At 46.0% G+C, this 27,094-nt stretch overlaps 2 protein-coding genes across 6 annotated transcripts in view; one reads left to right on the top strand and one right to left on the bottom strand.

Annotated features, from left to right (window-relative positions):
• The window catches only part of Znf277 (zinc finger protein 277), a 92,960-nt gene extending 84,658 nt beyond the window's left edge, over window positions 1-8,302 (bottom strand). For all 3 annotated transcript variants that reach the window (XM_026782691.1, XM_026782696.1, XM_026782699.1), the window contains exon 1: window positions 8,202-8,302. In XM_026782691.1, the coding sequence (XP_026638492.1) occupies window positions 8,202-8,292 (91 nt within the window). In that variant the 5' untranslated portion in view covers window positions 8,293-8,302. The remainder of the gene's footprint in view (window positions 1-8,201) is intronic.
• A 287-nt stretch (window positions 8,303-8,589) lies between these two features.
• Dock4 (dedicator of cytokinesis 4) overlaps window positions 8,590-27,094 on the top strand; it is a 393,633-nt gene continuing 375,128 nt past the window's right edge. For all 3 annotated transcript variants that reach the window (XM_013347825.2, XM_026782419.1, XM_026782413.1), the window contains exon 1: window positions 8,590-8,932. In XM_013347825.2, the coding sequence (XP_013203279.2) occupies window positions 8,896-8,932 (37 nt within the window). In that variant the 5' untranslated portion in view covers window positions 8,590-8,895. The remainder of the gene's footprint in view (window positions 8,933-27,094) is intronic.

Below are 27,094 nucleotides of genomic sequence, written 5' to 3'. Positions count from 1 at the left end.
GTCACCAGAGAGGAAGGAGCCCCAATTGAAGAAATGCCTCCATGAGATCCAGCTGGAAGGTATTTTCTCATTTAGTGACAATAGGGGAGGGCCATCCCTGGGCTGGTAGTCCTGAATTCTATAGAAAAGTGGACTGTGCAAGCCAGCTTTCAGGACCCCTCCATGGCTTCTGCATCAGCTCCTTCCTCCAGGATCCTGCCCTGTTTGAGCTCCTGTCCTGGCTTCCTTTGGTGATGAACAGCACTGTGGAAGTGTAAGCTGAATAAACCCTTTCTTCCCCAACTTGCTTTTTGATCACTGTGCTTCATCCCAGGAATAGAAACCCTAAGACACCACTCACAGCGTGACACCCTCCCTGAGCCTAAGGGCAGAAAGGAACTAAGCGACAGTCTCTGGGGGAGTTGCTCGATGCTACCTCCCAAGCTGGCTGTGGAAGTGGTGGCGCGGGCCTCACATGCAGGGCTGAGTGCAGTCATCAGCACGGCGCCACAAACAGACTGGCACCGCCGGTGCTGGGGAGGCTGACAGGTCTACATGCTGAGTTCCAGGCTAGCCTGGCTACATAGCGAGACTCTGTCTCAAAACAAAAACACCTAATTAATAAATAAAGGTCCAGTTGGAGTTCTGTAGCAGCAGTGGCGGCAGCAGGTTTGAGGGCAGGCATGGGCTCTTTGATCTCAGTGACTACAGAGAGAAAGCGAGGAGCAAACCTTTCAGCAAAAGCTTCAAGAGGCTTTCGACAAGAGGCAAGTGGAGGGAAGCTCCAAATCAGAGGAACGAATGGGCCTTCCCCCTCTTCCTGGAGTAAAACATTCCGGTCACTTTCTACCAGTAGAAAGGAGGACATTTCCAAAGAAGTCTTGTACTTTTACAGGATCTGCAACACCCCGTTTCTCCCCTGTTCCTACTTCTGGTGTAATAATGGAAGTGGGGTCCCTTGATGTGCTCAAGGTCGCAGGTTTTAACTGTCCAGTCTGTCCAGGTCCGCGGTTTGTGCCCGTTGTCCTTTGGGATGGCACCTTAGCCTGTGTTTCTGTTTCCTCAAGGACTTTAACATACACCACTTGATTAAGTGTTTAATAATATTAGCATGCACTTTTCTCTGACGAAATTACAGTTCATAAGGCAAAAGGTTTCTCTTAAGTTTATTCTGCTACAGAACAGAATATTCAACTTTAGAATCCAGTCTTGAGTATTATTCCACACATTTCCTTCCATGTATTTTATTTGTTCAAAACATTTATTAAGACATGGTAAACACAGAACGAGCCTAACCATGTACCATGTGGTCTTAAGGTTTTCTACCATTTGCCATTGGTTGATTCCCACAGAAAAGAAAGAAAAGATGAAGTTCTCTTTAGCTTCAAAACACATTTTTGGGTTCCTATGGCTAAAGATAGTACCTAACCTCAGTTGGATACTTTGCAAACCAATGGCACTAGTTCCCGAAAGATGGGAGCATTTGGAAAGAGAAGCAGGAGATGGGTGACTGAGCTCATCACGACTTCCGAACAGTGCTACCCTGCTCATGTGTGTGTCAAGATGGCCGGCAAAACACACTTGCTTCAGTACGAGGCTGATGAGCCTATGTGCAGCTGTGAGTCTGTAGTCTGACGTCCATATCAGATAAATCACAGCAGTACTGGATAGTTTTATGTCAACTCGACACAAGCTAGAGCCACTTGGGAAGAGGGCATTTTCCTAGTTAGTGATTGATGTGGGAGGGCCCAATTCATTGCGGGTGATGTCACTCCTCGGCTGGTGGTCCTAGGTGCTGTAAGAAAGCAATCTGAGCATGCCATGAGACAGCAAGAGCGCTCCTCCATGGCCTCTGCATCAGTTCTTGCCTCGACTTCCCTGGATGATGGACTCTGAGGTGAAATAAACCTTTCCTTCCCAAGTTGATTTTGGTCATGGTGTTTACCACAGCAATGGAAATGCTGAGACAGCACTGAACCCCAATTCCGGGACATTAGTCAGGAACAGCTAATAAAAGCCTTCAGGAGCGTGTGGCGCCGCAAGCCTTAAATCCCACCACCCAGGAGGCAGAGGCAGGTGGATCTCCATGAATATGAGGGCAGCCCGGTCTACAGAGTGAGTTCTAGGACAGCCAAGGCTACACAAAAACCCTGTCTCAAAAAAAAAAAAAAAAGCTTTTATGTGTCCAGCTGTTGCAGAAGACAGTTAATGCCCAACATCCAGGGCTATAGACCCTCATCTGCATTAGAAGCATAATTTCTGTTATGCGACTCTGACAAACATTTTCTGCTTTCAAATTGGAAACCTGAGTGTGTGTTAGGAAGATTACTGTTTTATATGAATAACAGAACTATATCAATACAAAGAGAAATGCATACAAACTCACTATGATACTGCAAGTGTCCACCAAATTCTGCAACAGAAACGGCCTGGAGGCGGGGAAGCCAAGCAGCGTTTTTGCCTCTATCATATGCATATTCTTACACTGAAACCACAGGCTGGACAGCTATCTGGCTTTTGCTGCATGCAGGAGGTTTTCCTGGCCTGAAGCTGGTAAGCAACCAGGATTCCAACCTATATCAGTCTGACCTCCACTATCCGACTGCCCAGTTACTTAGAACATAGCTGTGGTTTTGAACGCCAGCCTGAGACTTCATCTAATAGAATTTAGTTACCACGTCAAACTGCTACACTTGTACATTGCGTAAAAGCCCTCTTTCAGGTACCGTGAGACCTTGGGCAGACCACTTTTTAAAAATTATTTTCCTCATTTATAAATAAAAGGAATGAAATGAGCTAAATACTGGAAGTGGTTTGTATCAGTAAGGCCCTGACCCAGTACCTCACAAATATTAGCCATCATCACCATGACCATTACTCTAATAGCCCTTTTATATAGTTCCTCTCTGAAGCCAGAAGTTGGTTCTCCTGTATTATAGCAAAATAAGAAAGATGCTCAGAGAAAGTCCTTGTACTATACAAGATATACAAAGCTCTCATTGCTATGATTCTTTTGTTCCCATGAACCCTCAGGCCTACACCTTGCTACGTCATCCCAGCTGACAGGAGAGTGGTGGAGGATGTGTGGCACGGGAAGCTGGCTGTGAAGGGCCAGCGTTGTGTAGGGTGGCAGAGTGGAGATGACTGTGAGCACATTCCAGTAGGGCACTGCAGGTATACGCTGTTATCATGGGCACATTCCCAAGCTTCCCCAGGGTTACACCACAGCATAGGTCACCTCTGACCTGGATCCAGTATCAGAGGCCAGGAAGTTTTATTGTGCAGTTAGTTATATCTCCATAATATGAGCAACTGATATTTACCAAAGTCTGACTTGATAGCTTTCATAAATACGCAACGCAAAGGAATTTTGCAAGGCTGGCATTTGTGTATGTTTTTACTAATGTGGAGCACATAACAAACCTCTATGTTAAATAGCTATTCAATGCCAGAATTAAAACCCAAATAGAGTCTAATCCTCTTTCCATAGCCACATGAGAGACTAGAATGAATGCTAGGAAATTAGAGGGCAGCCTGTAGGAAACTGGCCACCAGCCACAGAGATGATGGGAGGCAGAGTTCAAGGTTCGTGTGGCAGGTCATTCATTTACAGAATCCAGATTTAAAGGCCAGACCTAAGTATTCTCTACAAAAAGTTAATCATTATCTAAATGTTATTAGAAGATCATTTTGTAAAGGGCAGAAAACAACATAAAATGCAAGCCATGATTAGTTCTGACAAAATAGCTTCTGATAATACTTCGCATTCCCAGTTGGCATGTACACCTTTCACAAACATAAATCGTTTCCTGGTCTTTAAGTCTCATTGCAATTCTTCCAGTTAAAGTAGTGGCAATGCTAAACACTGAGTAAGTTTCAAAAACTATCCTAAGCATCTACACTGTTACCCCTTTTGAGTGGAATGTTGACAGTCCATGGATATAAAGTAACCAAGGCTTGCCTTTAGCAAGTGAAGATGCCAGAAGGTAACTGTAGTCCACTAAGAGAAGCAGAGGATGAAGATACAGGCTGGAGAAGGGCTGACTGAAGATGAGGCGGAAAAGCAGAAACTCCTACCTGGAGAGGGTGGACCTACTTATGCTTGTGGTGGAGTTACAATGATTCCCAGGGCAGACCCTTAAAACATGTTTGTATGTAGATTAAAAGGGGTAAAATTAGGTGTCAGAGAGGTCAAGAGGAAGGCTTTCCAGTTGGGGAAGCTGGAATACTGTCCAGGTAGAACATTTATTAACTATTTATACTGTGCCAGATCAGAGAGACAAAAGCAAGTCTAACAAGGTCTTGGTTTTCTTTCTGAAGCTCAGCCTTGGAGGTGTGGTGGTGGTGAGGGTTAGAAACAGTCAAAATAGTGGTTACAGAGATGAGCGCAAGCGCAGATTCCATTGATATTCCAGGAATGGAGTCGTAGCACTTGGTAACTGATTAAATTTAGGGCCTGCCTGTGGGCAAGACGAGGCTCAAAGAGCCTAGGTTTCTAGTTTATATTTGATGCTATTTGTCAGAATATGAAATACAAGAACAACGAGTTCACTTGCTGCCCTCCACCACTTCTTCCACAGACATTATAAGGAGATAAATAAGGTCTCGGCAGGACAGGAGTCATGAATCCAAACAATACCATCATCATCTAATATGTATTCATTTGGAGAAGACAACCCAGGCCACTGCCAGACTCTTCCAATGCAGGTAAACACTGTCATAAGAAATCACCGCAGGCACAAAACCATCCTCAAAGAGTCAACTGCTGAACTATAGCTCACGATCTAATTGATTTCTTATTAGAAACCACATTAGAATAAAGAATTCACAGCAGTCAAGCATTTGAGATGTTGAATTTCTTTGCCATCTCTGCGTGCGTGGTGTGAGCACCTGCACACTTGAATGGGAAGGCCAGAGGAAGACGTGAGGGACCTTCCTCTTTCATATTCGACCTTACTCGCCTCAGGCTCTCATTGAACCTGAAGTTCACTGGTTTTGCCAGACAGTCTGGCCAAAGAGCAACCTGGGACCCACCTGTTCCACTCCACAAAGCTAGGGTTGCAGGCACAGGGGTCACATTCGGCTATTATGTGGGTACTGGGGACTTGAACTCAGGTTCCCATGCACAGCAAGTGCTCCTAATCTCTACGCCATCTACCCAAACCCTTATTTTTGTTTTTAAGTTTTAGGCAACCTAAGATGACACACTAGTCTCTGTTCACATGAATGACAAACAAGGATCTTCAAGTCTTGCCTGACCCTGCCATTTAATTTCCTCTCCACATGAGCCCCAGGAGACATCCAGAGCTCTCAGTTCCAGGCCCTTTGTCCCAACACCCAAGGGACAGCTTGGACACTGGAGAACTAGTAAGGGTTGCACACTTGGTACCATGTCTTTCTTTACCCGTGTTGCCAAAAAATTGACATTTTTTGTTTTTCTCAAAGAGTAAGACAGTTTTGTGGAGAGCCAACCAATGCAGGGGCTGAAGGAGGAACAGACCAAAAGAACGCAGGCAGCGGGGAGGTCTCAGCGAGGGAGCTGGGGCTGCCTGCGCTTCACCTGGTGACTCCTACCAGCAGAGATACTAGAGAACTGCAAAGATTTCTATTAAACGACTCCTCAGGCCCTTCTGTCTCGGGATATTAAGCACACAGATTGACATTTTAATTAGAATTAGAGGGAAACCTCTGAAAAGAGGCAGTTTTCCAGAAATTAAAAGAGTGTGGGATTTCTATAGAGAAAGACATGCTTGATAACTTAAGTGCCCGCCTAAGAAGAAATACACTCATAATGCAATTATTTCCACCTAAAATATGTGTCCCATTTTGCAGGGTTTAAAAAGAATTTTAATAAAGTCATGGGATAATACATTATTAAAGGGGAATTTTAAATGACAAATTGACTTACTAAAAATGACATTAAAAACCAGCTATGAGAAGCTCTCCCAGCAGTGACTGGTGATCAGTGAAAACACTGGGCAGTTCCGGTCACAACCATTGCAAATTCACCGCTGCTCAATACTTCTGCTGGGAAGTTGGAGCCTAAACTGAAGCTTTTAGTAGTCACCTAATTCAGTCCTACCATATTCCTATTGGTTCTGGATAGAAATGTCCTCTTAGCCAGGGAAATACGCGGACACTTGGCTATTACTGCGGAATATGCATGAAGAGCATTTTTAAGTATCTATGTATCTAGAATCTATGCATAGTTTACATAAGGGACTGGCTGAAGTACAAAATATCTGGTCTATAGAATATGTGTGAAGTCACTGAAAAATGAAACAATGAATGTCCTGATATGGAAATACCTTTTGATAAACAAGAAGAAAGTTGTAGATCTTTGAGTTTACTAGGATAATCCTTTTTTTTTTTTTAAATGAACTAAACCAAGTATTGTTGTTGGTTGTCTTTTACTCTTTGCTCTTTGGTGTTGGGGGGGGGGGGGGGGAGGTCACCACCCAGCTCCCAGATAAATCACCCGGAGTCTTATTATGTAGACCCAGACTTAGCTTGGCTTGTTTCTAGCCAGCTTGTCTTAAGTTATCCCATCCACCTTTTGCCTTTCTCTGTTCTGCACACCTTTACTTTCCCCCCTGAGGCTTGCTGTGTAGTTGGGTGGCTGGCCCCTTGTGATCTCCTCCCCTCCTTTTCTTGCTCCAGAGTCCTCCTCCCACTTGTTCTCTCTGCCCGACAGCCTTGCCTAGCCTTTCTCTGCCCAGCCATTGGCTGGCTATTCAGCTCCTTATTAATCAGGTGTTTTAGACAGGCAAAGTATCAGAGCTTCACAGAGTTAAATAAACGAAACATTAAAGAATGCAAGACATCTTTGCATCACTAAAACAAATGTTCCACCGCATAAACAAATGTAACACCTCTTAAAATAATATTCCACAACTACAAATATCATAAAGAAATAAATCAAAAAAATACACACCAAAGTTTATAAGAGCGCCTGTGTACTGGAAGGGCTTTACTATTTTTTTTCAATCCACATGCCTCTAAATGAACTGTCTGAAATATTTTTAGTGAATTGTAAGGTAACTAATAACTTTTAAGTGTTTTATGCTTTGGAGGTACTTGAAAATTTTTAAATAAGTTAATCTGGGAGAAAAAGTTATCAACGCTTCCAACTTTGTATCTTAAAATGGTAGCCCCCTGGGACATTGGTAATCTGGAAAAAACATAAGTCTGTTGTTATAAGAATTATGGCTAACTCAATGACAGGCTGCTTATAGGACGGGAATTTCACTCCCAGGAAGTGGGAGAAACCGCACTTCATTTCTCTGCTACTGAGATAAAAACAAAATGAAACAAACTTTGTAAATCTCAGTTTTAGCTGTGAAGGCGAAAGGTAAAAGCATCAACAAGGACCAAGAACCAAAACCAACTCTCAAATCATATCTGTTAAGCAAAAAGAACTTGGTGTGCTAAATGATACACTTAAGCAAAAAGGGGTCCGGAGGGGAGTAGAGAGAGACCAAAAGAAAAAGGCAGCCTACGTGTGGCTTTCAAAGTTTGATTTTTGATCTCTACAGTGAGACTGAAGACAACATCAAAGTTAGGTAGGTACAAAGTAGCCGTGATGATGTTCAAAACCCCCTTCTAAATATTCAGTGAAGGCTGGGGTGCGCTTCATTCTCTTTTCTCTTTCTCTGAGAACTTAGGACTTAAGATCTCCCAGGCTCCACATTCAACTCTGGAGAGCCCAAGGGCCAAAAGGTACCAGAGATACACACAGGCTTTCCCTTTGGAGAGTACTCCAACTAGTCAAATGAGTACTGAGAGCCCAGACGAGTCTCCAACTAGGAAACCTGTCCCAAGCTAAACAAAACACCTTTCCAAAGCCAAACTCGGCCAACTGAGCAGGGCGAATGGTACTGGCTAGGAAATAGCTGCTAATCCCGGCATCACAATCACACTCGTGCGACCCAGACCTGACCCACACCCACTCAGGGAATTCCGGAAGACAGCAAAAGGAGCTTTCCCAGCGGCAGGGAAGGCAGGTCTTCCCACTTTCCTCTCCCACCAAAAAACAGCTTCAGGCGGGCAACTGCTGCCCGCCCCACCCCATCTCTTTGGGTCCCGCCCGTGGCTCCCTGCCTGGCACCAAGGTGGTCTCAGAGCTGATCGATTGGCTCTTAAGGTCCGAGAGGGGGTCGGATGCACCAGGGCACGGGAAAAATGAAGACAGATCACCTGCACCCGAGAGACAGCGCACTCACCTTCGTGATCCAAGGACCCGACTCCACCGTGGACCCCCGCAGCGTCCTCCCGCTGGCCCGCAACGAGGCCCTGGGCCTCTGTGGCAGCCATAACTTGGACCAGCAGAAAGGGGCGGGACGTGGGCGGAGCGTAGCAGAGATACACCAATAGAAACGCGCCTGGGATCACAGGCCGACCCACTGGGTGATTTTCTACACGCCTATGCAGTGGAGTCTCATTCTTGACCAATAAGATGCGGCAAACCTAACTGGTTGCCCCGCCCCCTGACTGCTGGAGCCTCGCCCCCTTACGGCTCCTGGAGACGAAGAACTACAATTCCCGGCATGCTTCGCCGGCGGTGGGGAGGCAGCGCTGGTTGAGGCGCTGACGGGCGGGGGTGCGCCCGCGAGTGCCCCGGCGTGTTCGCTTAGTTCAGTGAATCAGAACAATGACTGCGCCGCCGGGTCCCCGGGAGCGCGTCGCAGGGCTGTGAGCAGCCGCGGCCAGCAGAGCGGCGGGCGGCGCAGCCTCGGCCGTGTAGTGTCAGTGCCTGCTCGGGAGCCCCGAGCGCAGCCCCTGCCCAGAGCCGCAGCCCGCGCGATCCTCCGCGTCCAGCGCAGCAGCTGCTCTTCGGGAGCTGCTCTGCATTGTTGTGAGCCACTGGAGGGGCGCGGGGATTGCCTAGCCCGGAGCCCCTCAGCGCCCTTTAGAGCCATGTGGATACCTACGGAGCACGAAAAATACGGCGTGGGTGAGTGCTCGCGGGCGAACTTTTACCACGCTCCTGTCCTTGTCCCCACGCAGCTCGCTCGCACCGCGCCAGGCTGCAAATGCCGGGTCTTGGCATAGCGCGGCGGGTCCCGGGCTTGGCAGCACCGGCCTCCTGGCGAGGGGTGCTCGCTGGGGTCTCGCTCCCCACCGCGCACGCAGCGCGCTTCGAATCCGGTCCCAGAATGTTGGGACAGGAGCCCGGGCTCCGCTGGCGGAGTTTGGAGCGGCCGCGGGGCGTGTTGCGTGTCAAGTTGGACGGGGAAGCCAGCAGGGTTTGTCTTCGTCCAGCCCATGCTGGCCCACAGCGGCAGAGAGGCGGCAGTGGGCTGCAAGGATTTTCTGAGGGAGACCGTGATCCCGCAGCGAGAACACTCCCAAACAGTAGGGAGGCGCGAAGTCCCCGCGGCTGGGGTCTGCATTCCCGGAGTGCGGAATGTGGCTCCGGCAGCCCCTGTGACAGACCGAGCTGGGACGCAGCCTCCTTCCTCCCTTGCCTCCCTGGTGTCTGGGGTGTGTGTGTTGCGCCGGGATTTGGTAAATTTCAACATCTGTGCTGCTGCGCTCTTTGGTCCTTGGAGGGGAACCGAGATTTCGGCAGCGTTTTTACTTCAGTACACCTTCTCCACCAGGGGATGAGCGCAGTGGGGGGTCGTGAAGGCCGACTGGAAAGTGATGAGAGAGAGGAGGGTCAGAAAGCCTGGCTCTTGGATGCTGGGAGGCAGCTTTTAGGAGGGGGCTACCCTGGCGCTGATTTGGGAGAAAAAGGAACCGGATAGCGTTCGCTGTTCTGTGCAAAGGTGAACAACAAAGGACATTAATGTTGACTGATGAATACAGGAGGCTCCCTTCCCTTCCTCCTCCCATTTCGGAAGGATTACAGTTCCCGTTTTTTGTTGTTTCATTTCAGCTGGGTCCCCCCTTGACAGTCACTCCTTTTAGGGTTGAGACTGTTAAGAAACAAGGCTCACTGACAAGCCCGAAGCGGCCAAATGCAATTATAACCTCCCGGAAGGTCTAACAGAAAGAAAGCATTATGGATTTTACTGACAATCTTCATTTCCTTTAATGCCCCGTCCTGCCGATTGGTGGTCTTGTTTTTATTGTGGATGAACCTAGTGATTTATATGATATGGATATGTGTTTACGTTTCGAATTTATTCTCCTGTAATTTCAAAAAACCTGGGAAATCTTTTAAGGGAGTCCTAATCACGATCAGGAGATTTCCACCACCCCCTCCCCTCCCCCAATTTGCCTTGGGATGGGACTCATCTACTGAAGGGACTCTATGATTAAACAAAGTCATATTTTACATGAGCTTCGGTTCTGCGATGTGACTGGTTATCAAGACAATAGTTTGTCGTGTACCCACCTTTGAGAAGGGTTTTCAGCTTCTAACTGTAATGGGAGCCCTTGCCAAAAGGCTCTCCAGAGAGGTGTAGATAGTGGTTGTTTTCTCTCCTTTTTTTCCTCCTTTTGGGGATCAGTTAACCCTTACAAGGTGGAAGGCTGCTCCTTGTCTGAGCTAATAAGGAAGTAGAGGGTATTGCCTTCCAACCAGTCTTGACACCTGGTGCAGGAAGCTCAGACTCATCCAGGCAACTCGTTCCCCTTCAGGCTTGGAGTCGACCCCAGAGGCTTTCTTGCAAGTGTTAAATTATACAGATTATGGATGACATTTATTTTTCTAGATTTCCTTATGTGCCAGGTCGCAGCTGGGGTGCGGATATCGATCAGTTTTTCTCTTTGCCTTTCTTTACAAGCTGTGGGCAGAGGCTTAAAAACCACTCTGGGATTTCCTGGAATGGCAACCGGATATGATCAGTCAAGTGTTTGGGGCTTTCTGCAGACTTGGGAAGCAGAGTAGGGGAAGGGAGAGAAGAGGGCGCGCATGTTTGGGAAAGGAAGGTGGTGAAAGCACAAAGTGAGTTTCTGCCCCGAGTTATTGTTGAGGTTCTCATTTATGCAACGTCGCATATTCAAAACTCTTCATCATCCTTTATTATTAAGTTTTGAGCATTTGGCTTGTGGAATGCGTCGTTGTTTTTGAGAACCCATCTGTTAGGTGGTGTGTGTTCAAAATTTTGCTAGGATACTTCCGTGTGCACTTCTGTTTCTCAGCATGGTGAATAGCATCGGGAGCTGCTTAGATTACAAAGCCCTTAAACATTTTTTTAGAATCCGAGTTTTGGTTTTCTGTTATTACAGAGAATATATACTATATTTGGCTCATAGCAGGTATAGAAGTAAGTCAATTTCCTTATTCCTATACCCAAAGTTTCAGTATAGTGTGTATTTTTGCAATGATAACCTCTTACGTATGGTCATTTATACAAATGTTTGTATGACTTTTAGTTATATAACAAGTAGTATAATGGATTAAATTTTATACTTGCAACATGTGTCGGGTAGACATTCAAGCCTGGCACATAGGAATTATTTTAATATTGAATTGATGAGTAAGCATAGAACAATCTACGCTTCCTCTCTGGAAGTATACTAGTGAGGCTTTAGTCTTCAGGGTTAAAGAATGTTGCCTTCAAAAAATCTATTAGTAGCCGAGCTTGGTGGTCTAGAACTGCTTGTATAGCTACTTAGGAAACTCAAGTTTAATGCCTGCCTGTACACAGAGCAAACTACAGGCTAGCATGATCAAGCAAGCAAGACCGTGTATAAATACATAGACACGTGTGTGCATGCATGCATAAACATAAATGACTGAGTGGATTAGCACTTCCCTAGCAAGCATGAAGCTATAGATTCAACCCCAATATTGCCAAGAGAGAAGGTCAAGGTGGAGGATGAAGCTCAGTGGTCCAGCACGGGAGTGAGGGTATGATGGATGATAGGCACATGTGTCTTAGGTCGAACTCATTAGCTCCTGCTCTCATCTATATGCTGCTGTCCACTGTTACTGGAGGTGCGTAATCTAACCCTTTTGAGTCCTGGTCTCTGGGGTAAGTGCTACCCAAGGTCTTTACCAGTACTACTTCTGCAGAGTTCTTCCAACCAAATGTGTCCTTTGTTATAAAACATCATCTAAGGGTAGCAGCGCTTACTAGAGAGAGGCTTTTTTTGTGGCGTGTCCCACACGGCTTTAAACTAAAACCAGAAGTTAGCGTGTGCCTCGTGGATGGCTGCCAGGATCCAGGTGATTGCTGCTCTCTTTCTCACTCCGTTTGATTCTGTTTCTCTGGGATGAGCTCCATGGGTGGTGACTCAAGTATTCTAGATCACTCCCTTCTGCATGGCCCTCCAGACCGCTCTGTGTCTCTCGCGTGCCCTCCGCTGCTCCGTGCTTCACACAGCGGTGGGCATTGCCTAGAAGGGAAGTTAAAACCACTGCTTGTGCTTATGTGTTCACCGTTGGTGCACATCAGTCTCAGGAGAGCCCGCGGATCTGCTGAGCCTTCGGTTCCTCCCTCTCAATTGAGGTAGACCGTTTACCTTTGTGAGCCTGGTTAAGTTAGCCAGGGAATATGGACTACCGAACAAAACAAAAACATAAAAGAAAGGAAAAAAAGCCCCAGTGAGCCTGACGAAAACCAATACACAAGCAAGCTACTCAGAAGGTCCTGAACATCATCTTAAAAATAAAGGCTTAAAACCCTGATTTCATTGACCCTCACAGATACTCTACCTCCGTCTTTCTCGGGAAGTGCTTTAGAACACGTCGGAGCAGTTCTAAATCATGTTCTCTGTTAATGTGTCTTCAGATTTCAGAGGAAGAGGCTTCTCTTTCTTGTTTAGAATCTTTAGCCTCCTTGCCTTCGGAAGGGCTCTTTGATGGTAGCCTGTATGGGAGTTAGGAGGGTGTGCACCTTTCCTCTTGGCTTTTGTCGGTTTCATTGCCGTTTCTTAAGATGTTTCCTATGTGTGCTACTGTATTGTCGATAGATAATACATGGAGCTGAGTAGTTTGGGATTGTTGGGCGCTTTGAGCCTGGCGCAGGCTCTATACTGCAAGTGGGAAGAGAAGAATAATTGGAAGGGCCGTACCAGCGATGGAGCTGATGTTCTCGATCTAGCCTCCTGCAGCAACGGCCAGTAAAAAATGGTTTCCTTCTTTGGGTCATTGTCCTCTGTGATGATTCTTTCATGAGGTCCCCATGGTAACAGAGATGCTGCCCTTCTCTTCTAGTCTTGATTCACTTGAGAAGCTATTGCAGTAGCACCATAAAGACTACAAGATTTCAAGAAACACAGAGGTTTCCTGTTTTGAGCTGTGTTCATTACCATTAACACTGTCTGAGTGGTCGCTGACAGTGCCTGTCCAGGTTTTCTCCATGCTGACTTTATGTTGTGAGCACATATATCAGAACAAACATTTAACTAAAACAAAAAAAAAATGCTGGTAAAAAGCCTATGAATGCAACATTTTATATTTAAAAAAAGATTGAAAATGTTTTATGTGAGCCTGCCCTTTGAAGCAGAGCAATAATTTACCCTTCAGAGACAAGGAAACCTTATCATTTATTCTAGCTGAAAAGCTTTTAATCTTGCACTATCATACTAATAGAAAGAATGAATTTCCTGCCCTGTTGTATACTAAGAGCCCTCAAGAACCACTTCACACACACAAGGGAAACCACATTGGCCCACGTTGCACGTTATCTAGTCTTTTTTCATTAAAGCTGGTCATTAAATTGACTCAATGACTTATTAATGGCGCCCAACTCATAGTTTGAAAAATTCTACGTGTATGAGACTGATTGTATTAGAACTAAGACCTTCCTGTCAAGTTCTTTACATGGTGTTTCATGGAGTTTTTATATTTTTTCTTTTCTCATTTGTGTGTGCATGTGCATGTATGTGTTTGCATATTTTCTCTGTGTGTTAACACGCTCAGCTGGAAGCCCAAGATTGATGTCAGGAGTATTTCACTTTCTCCTACATTCAATTTCTGTTGAATCCTCCTAACCAACTCCTCTTGATTAAGGATGACTTCTTCTCCAACGTATATATATGAATGTGTGTGTGTGTGTGTGTGTGTGTGTGTGTGTGTGTGTGTGTAGCTGACTGAGCCCAATTAGTGTTGCCCTTACTTGCCATGTAGATTGGCCATAGCATTAGAGTCTCATCCCTAAAACAAACAAACAAACAAACATCCTCACAATGACTGGTTCTTCCTCTTCCAGCAGCCATTGACTGCAGTTCTTCCTTTAGGGTTGTGACCTTCTTAAATTGCCTTCTGTGTGGGCTGATGTGGTCTTCACAGATTTTTTAAAATTAATTTTTAAAATTTGTTTTACATAGCAACCATAGTTTCCCCTTCCTCCTCTCCCCCCCATTCCCTCCTTCCACCTCTTTCCACCTCTCCCCATCTGCTCCTCAGAAAGGGTAAGGACTCTCATGGGAGTCAACAAAGCATGGCATATCAACTTAAGTCAGGACTAAGCTGCTCCTCACTGCATCAAGGCTGAGCTAGACATCCCAACATAGAGAATAAGCTCCAAAAGGCCAGTTCATTCACCAGAGATAGATCCTGCTCTTGCCGCCAGGGGCCCCAGAAACAGACCAAGTGACACAACTGTCACCCACATGCAGAGGGCCTAATTGGTCTCATGCAGGCTCCCTAGCTGTCGGTCCAGAATCTGTGAACTCCCATGCGCTGTCTCTGTGGGTTTCCCCGTCATGATCTTGACTCCATCCCTTGCTCATATCATCTCTCCTTCCTCTCATCAACCGGACTCCAGGAGCTCTAGCCAGTGTGGCTGTGACCTCATTTGCAGATCTTTTGTAGGCAGCCTTACTGTTAAGAGTTCATACAAGCAATATCCCACGATAGTCCAGAAGACAGTATCACATTCCAGCTGTCCCAGCCCTCTGGCTCTTACAAGCTTTTTGAGCCCTCTTAAGCATTAGGTGTGGGGTTATGTTAAAGACATTCCATTTGAGACTGAGGACTTGCAGTCACTTAGACTCCCCTTTCTGACCTGTTGTGAATCTCCCTAACAGTCTCCATCTGCTTTGGAAAGAAGTGTCTTTGGTGAGGCGTGAGAACTGGACGTAGCTATGGACGAAGGGACACATATTTAGAATGCAGTTGGGAACAATATTGCTTTAGTAATGTGGTAATAATAGGTTCTCCTATAGGGCCTATGATCCCTCTAGCCAGGTTGACAGTGTCATGCCTGAGTTCCCTCCAACCAACAGGCCTTAGGTCCAATTAGATCTCTTACTTGCTCCAGAAATACCACTTCCACCATGGCACCACTGAGGATGTCTTTCCCATGGTTCGCAGGGGTTCTAGCTCTCTTTGCAGCTTGCATAACCCCTTCTAAACACCGTCAGAGCTGACCATCGGGGGAGACTTCCAGGTCAGGATTTTCCTGGGTTCTTTGACTGTTGCAAGAGGCTCTTATTTCCATGCCCTGGCAGGCAACCAAGATTCATGGCAATAACCTGTATTATTTTGAGGGTCTTTTGTGTGCCTTTCTGCTGGGGTCTTCATGCAGTAGATCTTAAAGTGTGGGGCTCGTCCTGCATTCTCTTGGCAGTGCTCTCCTCTCCCTGCGTAGGACGTACATACAGCGCACGTCTCCTGACTGTGGTTGGTGTGCTGGTTAACGTATGAAGTAGACACAGAGTAGAGTCACCAGGGAGTAGGGACCCTCAGCTGAGAAACTGCCTCTGTTTGATTGACCTGTGAGCTCCTTTGGGAGCTCGTGTGTGTGTGTGTGTGTGTGTGTGTGTGTGTGTGTGTGTGTGTGTGTGTATGTATATGTATGAATGTATATAGCTTATAAAGAGTGGCATAAAAGTGAGGGAAGAGTTGCTCCTGTAGCTGGTGCGTCGTAAGGACCTGGACCAGGTAGCAGTTCTCAGCTTGGCATAGCGTGGATGGAGCAGTGAGGTGGCACAGCCCTTAACCCAGGAAGGACATTCCAGGGGCTGAGGAGGGCCAGGGATTCATAGGAAGACTCTGTCTTAAGAAAAAATAAACAAAACAATCAGATCAAGAAACCAATTATCCAGTCAACCAACAAAATGTGGATGGAATCTGGGAGCTAGTTAGGAAATAAAAGCAATAGGGCTTCACAATTGGACATGAGGAGTTGGAGAAATGCTTAGGATGTTGTCCTGGTGAGCTGGGGATAGCTTAGCAAAAATGTTACAGATGGGTAGTTTAACAATAAAAATTGATTTCCCACTTTGCTGGAGACTGGAACTCCAAGAACAAGATGCTAACCCACTCAGTTTTTGCTTGCAAATGGCTATTTGTGATGTGTCCTCACAGAGTTTGCCAAAGCAAGCTCTCTCTCTCTCTCTTTCCTTTTTTTATAAGGGTAACAGTGCCACTGTGGAGCTTCAACCCAAGGACCGAGTTAGCACTCCAAGGCCTCATCTTCGCATACATACCCTCGCCTTCAGGATTAGCATCTCTGTATGTTATCTTGAGGATTACACTTATACAGCCCATGTCAGACATCCTGGTTCCTGCTTGGGCACCCTGATGAGTAACTGTCTTCTAGTCAGTGAATGAGACTTTTTGGCCTAGCTGCAGCAAGCTCGTAGTGTCGCTGTAACAGTTCTGCTCGGCCACTCTGGGTTTGAGAGACCTGCAAAGTACCCTTGTGGCCTTGCTGGGCACCAGGCACACACATGGCCCACAGACATACGTGCAGGCAGAACTAAAGAAAAATAATTACAGATAGTGACATGTGGAGAAAAGCAGGGAAGCCAAGCAATTGGCGCTGCTGTCCTTTCTTCCACTTACGAAGCCGGGTGGTTGCCGAGAGTCAAGTGACTTGGAGGTTTACAGGAGGACCCAGTCAGTGCTTCTGCGAACCCAGCTCTGGGGTGGAATAGACATAGTCAACTCAGAGGGTATCTTTTTCTGTCTGTGGCCTCCAAGGGTCTTCTCTTTCCACCCCAGTTTTTGACTTCTGAGATAGGACCCTTTCAGGAAGAACTGGGATAAGAAGGAAGGTGGATGGGGTGGGAATGGGATGGGGGTGGGTAGAAAGTAGCCTGCAGAAGGAATAGGATAGGAAGCTGGGCAAGGGTGGGGAGTGGTGGGTGGGTAGAACAAAGCACTCTGCAGTTCGTGCTATCTGGTCTTTGAAAAGTAACTGTGGTCTTCTTGGGAAAAGTGATTACATGGGTGCCCTTAAAACGCTACAGTAACCAAGTCTACTTTGGTCCTTTTTTGGCATCTGTTGGTGATGGAGAAGAAAGCATCAAAGTAGAAGTGGTACCACACAGTGCTACCGCTATATGGTGACTTGTAAGAAGGAACTTTGAATTGGAGCTCTGCACATCAGTAGGCCTTTGAGCAAACACCTGAGAGTCTTTATTTTTAGCACTGTCCTTAGTTAGCAAGTTTAAGACTCAGGTTACATTAGCTGGTAGTGATCACGCTTGCGTCCTGAAGCTTGAAGAAGCAAACCCACTAAATCTGGAAACAGGTATCGGACCCAATGGAGCAGAATATCTGGCTTTTCATCAGCTGGAGAGGGAGAGCAGAGATCATGACATTTCCCCAGAGCTTTTGAAGACTTCCTATGCATGCGTGTTTGCTCCTTTCGAGGGGTTCAGGCTCCCACAAATATGCAGAGAGAAAAAGTGGCAGGGAGAGTAGCTGGCAAGAGCCCTTCAGGATATGGAATTTTAACACTTATCTGTATGAATGTGACAATCGTCTCCCCCAAAGTTGTGAAACGCTTTTTTTGTAAACCAAGCAGTTTATCGTTCATTTTTATTTAGTTATCAACCAGACATTGCCCTAAAAATGTCTACCAGAAACCTGGCAGAGAGATAGTGATTTGGTTCCATGTCTTCATTTCTTTCAAATGAAAGAATCTTACCTATCATTGGCAGCGAAAAGCAGACAGTTTTGGGAGCATGGGCATGCCTGTATGGGCAGCAGATAAAAGTAGCCTGGACCAAACGGTGCTCTCCTGGGGAGGAGGCGTCTGTTCTTCATTTTCCTGAGACAGCCAGAATTAGTGGAGGGGTTTGTGATTAGGGATTAGGTGGGCTCTTGAAGATGTAGTGAAACTTAAAGCAGGAGAAAACAGCTCTGTCAAGATGCGGAAGAGATGGCTGAAGTTTCCTGCAGAGATCTGCCTGATCATATTGAGAACAATGTGAGGAAAATGTCTACAAAACTGCATATTTAGGGCTTCTATCAGTGCTGTGATGGAGAATACAACATATGCATGTTTTTGCTCTTAAATCAACAGGGATTTGTGTGTATATGTTCATATATATATGTGTATATATATATAAAACATAGTGGTTATCGTAAGTTTAAAAAGATGAAAATATTGAGGAAAAAAATTGGGATGCTAGTATTGTGATAACCAACAGCTACAAATGACATAGCGTTAAAGGAACTTCCTACTTTTTAATAATGTCCAAAATTAACGTGAATTTCCTTTGTAATCCGAAAACCATTATGCAAACCCTTTAATGAACGAAGTGCTAGTTCATGGCTAGGATTTCCTCTCAGGGTTAGAGGCTAGAAAGTGACTTTCCCGGTTGTGCCAGGCTAATACGTGGATAGCTGCTGCCCTGCTCATTTCCCAGTAGCTCCAGTGAAGCCTTCTACCAGATGAGATAAAAGTGCTAGCCTCTGCTTGGAGTGTTTGCTAAGAAGCCAGATGTTGGGGGCCCCACTCCCTCTGCATTGCTCCATAACTATCCTGTGAGACTGTGGGCCCTGGGTAATTTATGTACAAGAGAAGCTTTTTAGCATAGAGTCAACAATTTGGAGAGGTTTCACTTAGCATTTATATTAAAGAATTGCTTATGCATGATATTACGGACTCAATGTGTTCCCTCCAAATTCATGTGTTGAAGCCCTAACTCCCAATAAGGCTGTATTTGGAGAAAGGCAGTAATTTAGATTCAGTGAAGTCCTAAGGGTGGGATTCGAGCCTCAAGAGAGCTCTCTAGGTCTCTGCATCCTCAGGAAGCATCTCTAGAGCACATAAAGTGGCGGTGGCATCATACAAGCCATGAAGATGCTCTCACCAGGAGCCAGCCTCGCTGGGCCTTGCCGGAGACGTCCTTCCTCTAGAACCGGAAGCATGAGTACCACCAAGCCTGTGCTTTTCTGCTAGGGCAGCTGAAACAAAGACAGAAAAGAGGATGAGATTAGACATCATGGGGCTGAGACCAAAAAGCAGAAGCAACATTCTTGGCCTTTGTGTAATCCATGCAGACCTTTCCAGGTCCTGAAACCCTATTCCCCGACTCTGCCCCAGGGATTGACTTACTGGAGTAGGCTCTCTGAAGATGCTCAACTCCCACTGACTCTGCTCTTATAGTATTTGAATAATGTTAGCTTTATGTTTATTTGCAGTTCAGCAGAGTTGGTCACAGTCTTGAGTTGTTACATCACTTCGGGGCCCCCTCATAGCACAACAGAAAGCAGTCTTCCAATGTTTCTCCTCTCATGCTACAACAGGGACAACAGGCTTAACCACCTAGGCTGGCATTAAGACAGGTAGACAAAGTTTCCCAGTAAAGAATTTGGGCTGGGGGCATCATCTCAGGTTCACCTTGTGTTGGAAAACCTGGCTGTAGAGTGCAGCACCCTGCCAAGAGCAGTATTTGGGGGATTTTTTTTTCTTTTCCATTTTGCTATCCTTTAGTGTGTGTTCCTGAGTGGAGTTAATATAACCTTCTATGGTTCTTGCTGCTTTGTTTTACTCCCAGTGACAAGTATGCAGGTGAATTTTGTGATACACTAGTAAAGGAAAAGTGGTCATTGGTGATGTCATATACCTCCTGTTCATGGAGCAGTCACAGCTTGATGGGTATCCTCAGCGGTGTAGCACTGGATCCCCGGGCAAACGGAGGACCTAGAATTGTGTAATTTCTGCAGCATCTCCTCAAAGTGGCTGTTGTCTGCATTTATATTTCACTTACTAGAGCAGTCATACAGGAACACAGAGAAGTCAGGATAAAGATTAAGGTGGATCCTTCCAACTTTAAAATGAAAACCAGAACTGGGCACGGTTATGCTATTCACGTTTGTTCCTGAGGAAACGCTCAGGAGGGAGTGTCTCATCCCCTGGACAACTCTGAACTTGGGCGAGAGAAGGGGGCTCTTCTTTGAAAGTGTTCCCGTGGGCATGAGTCACCCACCACTGGGATTGTCCAGTGTAAACACCTGAGAGGGATGGTCTTTAAATAGCTGGGAATCTTTTTCCTCTTCCTTGGGGGTGGGGGTGACTTCCACCCTTCCCCTTCCCCCACATTCCTGTCACCTGACCTGTCTTGGACAATGGTTTGTCTTTTTTTATGTGTGGTTTCTTCCTAACTGCCAGCAGAGGAGGAAAACAGGATTTAACAGGTTCTCCTTCAAGAGATTTCTGAACTGCAGATGAATCCTCTAGTACATGTTTAAATTACAGAAAACTAGGTCTGGGCAGGCAGAGACAAAACAAGCAAACAAACAAACAAACTTAAGATGAAAATTTAAAGCAGCTAGGCCTGTTGGTTGGTACCACGCGTGCATTCCAGCCCTGCAGCAAGTCATTTGCTCAATGGGATGCGGTTGGGAAGGGCTGATGTTTAGGAAAGCAGATGAGCCCAAAATAAGAGTCCTCTCTTGCTCACAAGACCTGGGCCTAAAATCTGGAGACGCAGCCCCAGGGCTTTGGGGTTCTCTGTGCGGTGGTGAAGGAGTGGTTAGTGTACTTTACTTTTTGGGGGTGCTCTGTGCAGTGGTAAAGGAGTGGTTAGCATACTTTACTTTTTACACGCAGCTCCGGCAGTGGTGACAGCAGCGTTCTGTGACATCAGTCTCCAGCTTGTTTTTCTGCTCTCTCATTAGACTTTGGTAGTCTACATCATCGTGTTCTGTGTAGTGCTATGTCCACAGTGGTGCTGGACAGGCCTCTAACAGGATCAGCAAATGGACATGAGCACGGGTGGGGGGGCTTAGGAAAATAAGAACTAGGGACATGTTTGGAGCAGTCAGGATAAACCCTGGAGTAAGGACCAAACCTTCAGTGACTCAGGGTAACTGTAAAGAGCAGAGGGAGAAGGGAAGGAGGGTCACATGATGGTGACAGGATGAGGCTCAGTGCCCTTGTGCCCCTGAGTCTTCTCACTCTGCTCTATGCCCACCCACGGAGCCTCATCCTGTGTGGCCAAGGAACTGATAAGCTAGAGAGACACCCGCCCCTTTTAGCTTAATTACTGCTGTAGCCTCCTAATTTGTCTCCTTCGCACACTTACATCTGTCTAGTTCCTGCTTTCCTGGAAGCCACCTGACTTTTTTAAAAAGCCGATTTGTTGACATGGGTCATTGTGGTAGGGACTTCCGTGTTCCCTTCCCAATGAGGATTGAGATTCCCAAGTCTTTCATGACTATAGGTCTCTTCCTAAATTGGTCCTGTCCTGTCCGCTGTTGAGTTCTTCTTCCTCCTGTCCCCATCCCTCCTAGAGACTCAATGCCTGCTTCTCAGAGGAACAGCCCTGCCCAGGGATTCAAGACCTCTGCATTTACTGGACCTTTGCTTTGGCCAACCATCTCTCCCAAGTCTTTACCTGGCAAATGGAATTGCAACGTCTCTTTGAGACATTTCCTGTGCTGTCCTCTCTGCTCTACACCTGCGTCCTGGAACAGCTTTTGCCAGGCCCTTGGTTTTCTGTCTTTGAGGCTTGTGAAGCCCCGAGGCTAGAGAGGGTGGGGTGCTGTTTGGCTCTGATCTCTTCAGGGCAAGCAGAGAACTAACCCATGACATATATACTGCTTGTTGATTGGAAGAATCAATTGGTTCTATGGATGGAGAGGAAGAGAGCTTTCCACTCAGGGTGTCATGGTTATTCGCTGTGGCAAGGACTGACGGCTCAGGGCAGCATGCCCTCCGCCTTGAAGTGCTGCTTGGTCCTGAGGAAGACAGGTGCCTGTCAGAGAGGCACATGAGATCCAGCCCACGAATCTCTTCCTTTTGTGTCCACGTAAATTTACCGTATGCAACAAATCCAGATAGAGTATAAAGACAAGGCTTCTGGGGCCACTTCACTCAGAAACTTGTTGCTAACCACCAACCTTCAGAGACAGGGCTCGATTATAACTTCATTTAGTGTTGGTACCTCTATTCTAAGCATAGTCTGTGTAGTGCAAGTTGTCATTTTTTTTTTTTTTGGTTAATGAACAATAAAAGTGTAAAACGGTTTTAGTTGAGTCTACATATATGAGTTTTTAGTAGAATATTTACAAATAAAGTCTTGACAGAAATCCTTTGACAGCTGGGCTCCATTTAGACACTCTGAGATGCTCCCCCACATCTGGCTCTCACATGCTCTGGCCATCATGTCTCTGTAACTCACATGATCTCCTGCAGGCCCTAAATCTGTGACATTCTTCACGCTTCCTGTAAGCTGAGGGTATTTTCCTAAGCTTCTTCTTAGGAGTATCCGAGGATTACTGTCTTCACTAAAACAGAAAGAGACAATTCTTACCAAATATGATGATATTGGCTGGTCATCAACGAGAAGAAGATTTTCACTCTGTGGAAAGACCAAAGCAAAATACAGAAATATATGGCATGCCAAAACAAACAACAAAATAAGCTAAAACAGCAGCAAAACCATCACAATTCTTTACAGCTTCCAGGTTTTAAGTTTTCTTACAGGACAGCTGCAATCAGTGAGTGGACATCTATTCTCGCGTGGTCTGCCACATACTACGGATGCCATATAGGCTGTACTTGGCACGTGATGGCTGAATTTGAGGACAGACAGCATTGGGGACACCTCTTAGGTGTATGAGGTAGTATGACGTTGCCTTACATGAATCCGGTCACTATTGTTAGTGAATAATCCATCAGTGGGAAAGTGTGAATTTTCTAGGAGCAAATGACATTTTGTGGGTTTTATGTTTTAAGATTCTATACAGGAATTTATCCAGACAACAAGACAAAGTTTCCTGTGGAAATCCAAGATTGAAAACCACTGACTTTGTCAGAACACTTTGAAACAGTACTGGATTATTACAGATAAAAATCTTAAATTCCATCCTGGTAAGCTTTGAAATAACCCAGTTTCTCCCACTGAACTGATCTAAGGAGGTAATAGAGAAATCTTTTGGGCTGGAGGGGGGTGCGTTGTCATGGAACCTCTGTCTTTCCCAGAACACATAGCATGCGGCGTAGTTGGCGCCTTTTGTGTCTGGAAAACCTCCATGTGATCCTCTCTTACTATATGGTTCCCATTTGCAGAGGCTGATGGGAGTTTATCCTATGACAGGAAGAGCCTGGGGTTCTAATTTTGGTTCTTTTGTAATAATGGTGTAAACTCAGGCAGAGCATTTATCTTCTTAGGGCCTGAGCCAGAAAATGAGAGAGTTGCACAAGGTGATTTCTGTGTTCCCCTCAGATTCTAGGGGCAGACCGACGAGGTGTCAGTGGAATGTCTGGGGTAGTCTATCCCCCAAGGGTTTGTGTTCAGGGATGGGAGGCACCGTGGGTGGGTGAGCTATTTATCGCGTGGCTGGTGCCAGTCTCTACTTCCTGATGATTGCTACATTTGTCCCTATGATGCTACCTTGACCTCTGAGGCCACCTCAGAGAGTTTGGGTCAGTGAATTTAGGGCCCAATATGTACTGTATAGACCCCATTTCTCCCCCCATTCTTCCTCTTTCCCAGTAAGGCATTGATGGCATAGCCCATTTACTCAGGCGAGAAGTTGTGGATTCTGGCTTTGAGATGTTTGTAGTAAGTGTTGGTTAATGGGGTCAGTTTGGAAATAATTTAGTTTCTTTTTTTTCTGAAATATTTTATTATTGGAGAAGGGCCAAGGAATGAAACATATTAGTGAACTGTCAAGAAACAAGGAGCCAGGGTAGATCTCATTCCGCATCCAAATGATAGCGCTCACTAGCCATGCTGTGCAAGGTTGGTCAGATTTTACTGACTGGGTGGTTTTCCTCCTCTATACTCCTCTAATTAGAAAAAATTAGGACTATTAATCATTGTGACACAAAGGAAAATGTCACCCTGGCAGGACATTCTTATTTTCCACCTGAGAAATGGTAGCTTCCAAGAGGAAAATTATTCTCTGTTTTCGCCTCTCCCTTGCCGTTTCCTTCCTGGCGATGGTTCTCCGGAGTGGATCAGACAAAGGCTTGCAGAGCCAGGGAGCGGGGAGGAGGCAGAAGCACAGGAGGGAAGCATGCCTTCATTTTCATTCCACAGCAATAGCTGGGAAGATAGCACGTGGGGAGGGCAGAGCCAAGACGCCGAGGAAGTGGAGCTACTGCACAAAGACTTTGGAATGATTTGTATGGAGGCAATTGGGTATGGCCACCTCGGGTTGACAGACCGTGAATTTTCAGCCCTCCCCAGATTGAATCAAAAAGAAAAATAAACTGTTTAAAGCAATTGACCAGGGTTTTCTTATGAGGGTTATAATTTTCTGACGATAGAAACCATCACGGTTGGAACACAGGAATTATTTTGTTATTGAATTTGTCACTTCTTACTGCTTTGGCATACTTAGAATGGATCTGGACTGTTTCACAGTTTAAGAAGAATTAGAAGAAAAATATAATTGACAAATATTAGTCTGTGTCATGCTTAGCTTTTGAAAATAATTCTTTTTCTCCAGGTGTCATTATTAAACACCTTTTAAAGAAGAAGGAACAAAAACAAGTTTGTGTGCAGCAAAGCTTAGGGAGTATCCTCTTTCCCTTTAATAAGCCATGGAGTATTTGCTGGGTGGCTTTAGTTTAGTAAATAAACAACCTCTTCTAATATATCACTGCAGTGCTGCTGCCCTCAGCAGAGAGTTCTCTTCGTGTTCGAAACAGAAGCTGGTGTGCATGCACAGGTGTGTGTGTGTGTGTGTGTGTGTGTGTGCGCGTGTGTGTGTGCATGCGTGTGCGTGTGTAGTATTTCCAAGAAGGAAAATTACTGTGGCATGTCTAGTGAATGTACCTTCGAATGCTACCCTTTTTCTTAGGCATCTCATTAAGCACAATGAGAAGACTTCAGAGCCTTCAGGTCGATATATTTCATAACAATATGAACTACCCTTGGCGGTGACTTGTTTGCTAATAGTAGCGAGCAGTTACTGGGACTTGCTCTGAGTGTCCTACCAAGGCTCTGAGTGCATCTTTTATCAACACCCGTGAGAGATGCATGGTGTGTTCACTTACTCCACTTCTCATTTACTGGGGAGCAACTGAGGCCCAGGGATTTTGCCCACTCTCTCCAACATTGCCAGTGTAATGACTTGTAAAATTGGGATTGTGGTTGAGTCCTAAGTCCAGCACCTTGAACACTATTATGGTGTCTTCAGGTTACATTTTTATTGCTCCTTTGTTTTGTTTTGATCCATTGGTGGTTGTGCAGGGATTGAGAGTGTCCTGTAAAGTAAAATGAAGTGATTGACAGAATTCCTGTTGCACGTTGCAGCAGCGTAACCTCTTCTGAGACGGTCTAAGCACACAGGCCTGTGGCAGTGTCAGCTTGCTGCTCAGATGGCTGGGAAGCCCGAGCTTCTGAAGTCCCTGGGCCGAGTTAAACCATTGAGAAGCTAGTGGTGTCCCAGCCTGGCACTCAGGCAGGGCTCATTAGAAAGGAGTACGGGCTGAGGCTCAGAGAGCAGAATGTGCTGCTCCTCAGAGACTGGGCCTTGAGCCACCTGTCCTCAATGCGTAGCTGCGAGGTCCCTGCGCTATGGCCAGGGACGGCAGATGTCTTTCCATCTTAAAATAGGCCATTATTTGTCAGGTGATCTGCTCAAGACTGGGTTCCTATGAGGAAAGGTAGCTTCGGGCTGCATTTTAATATGGGCGGGAGCTGATGAAAACAGAGTCCAGAGAAGTGGAGGAAAACCTGCCTTGTCCTGTAGGGGTGGACCTGCCACTATACAAAGGGCAGTTAACAGTTGTGCTGTTATGGGCAGACTAAGTCTTTTATTTCAAGGGACCTTTGTCCTAGATGGCTTACTGTTGGTGACACACGTTCTGACTTCTCTTGTGGAGCTGTCAGGCCTGCTAGACAAACTATGAGTTGAAGGCTTACCCCATCACTGTCCCTGCGTATAGGGCGCTAAAACTGTTGCTTTGTGTGGGGTGTTTTACAGTTTGGAATGCCTTCTCCCTTGTCCTGTCGGAGCCTTTCCACCTAGATGGGAGGTGGAATGAGCCGCTCTTTTTTCAGAGATGACCGTTTAGGTACAGAAGATGAACTGGCTGCTGGGGCGTAAATGAGATGGGCCGGGCCCGGAGAGCCCAGCCCTGCCGTCCGAGCACTGTCTGTTTGTTAGGAGAATTTTTCTCCTTCTTCACCCTTGTTTTCTTTATTGAAAGAGTCCTTTCTCATGCAGTGGATTCTCATTATGCTTTTTGCCTCCTCTGACTCCTAGATTTTTCCCAGTTCCCCCCTCACCAGGTTCTGTGCCATTTCTTCCTCCCTCTTTAAAAACAAAAACTCCAAGAAACACCCCTACACCCACAATTCCCCTACCCCACAAAATACAAAATCAAAAACCGAAATATACAAGCAAAAGAACAATAAAACGGAAAATTCCCAACAAAGCAATGTGAGACAAAAAACTCTACACCAATACCACCGAATCAATTTTGTGTTGGCCATCTTCTGGTGCTGGGACCTATCTTGAAGTATGGCTGATATACCCAGTGAGACGCCATTGGAGAAGACTCGCTTTTCCTTTGCAAGTGGGTACCAATTATAGAAAGCACTGTGGTTAGGGGTGGGAGTCCACGCCCACTGCTCTCTCTCTTAGTGCTGGGACTCTGGCTTGAACCCATGCAGGACCTGTGTGTGCTCCTGCAGTGCCTGTGAACTCCTGTGTGCTCCAGTCTTGTGTCTGGAGGGCACTATTGTCCTGGGGCCATCCATTCCTTCTGGGTCTTACAGTCTTTCTGCCTCCTCTTCCCTGAGTCTGGTGGGGAGGGTTTGTTGATGACTCTCGTTTAGGACTGAGTACTTGCTTTTCATACTGGAACAAGGTGGCCGTGTCACATATCAGTGTACCCATGAACATTCACATCAAATGGTAGGTCATTCTGCTTGGCAGTTTCTGCCTCTTGGTGAGAGCGGTTGTGAACAGTCCGTATTTCGAATGTTGCAGTCTACAGTCCTCCACATTGCCAGAACAAGGTGCACCAGGCACTTTTCGAGCATTACTGGTTTCCAATGGGTTTTTTTT

The sequence above is a fragment of the Microtus ochrogaster genome, chromosome 1 (assembly GCF_000317375.1).
Source record: "Microtus ochrogaster isolate Prairie Vole_2 chromosome 1, MicOch1.0, whole genome shotgun sequence".
Lineage (NCBI taxonomy): Eukaryota > Metazoa > Chordata > Mammalia > Rodentia > Cricetidae > Microtus > Microtus ochrogaster.
This window is presented reverse-complemented; position numbering and strand designations above follow the sequence as displayed.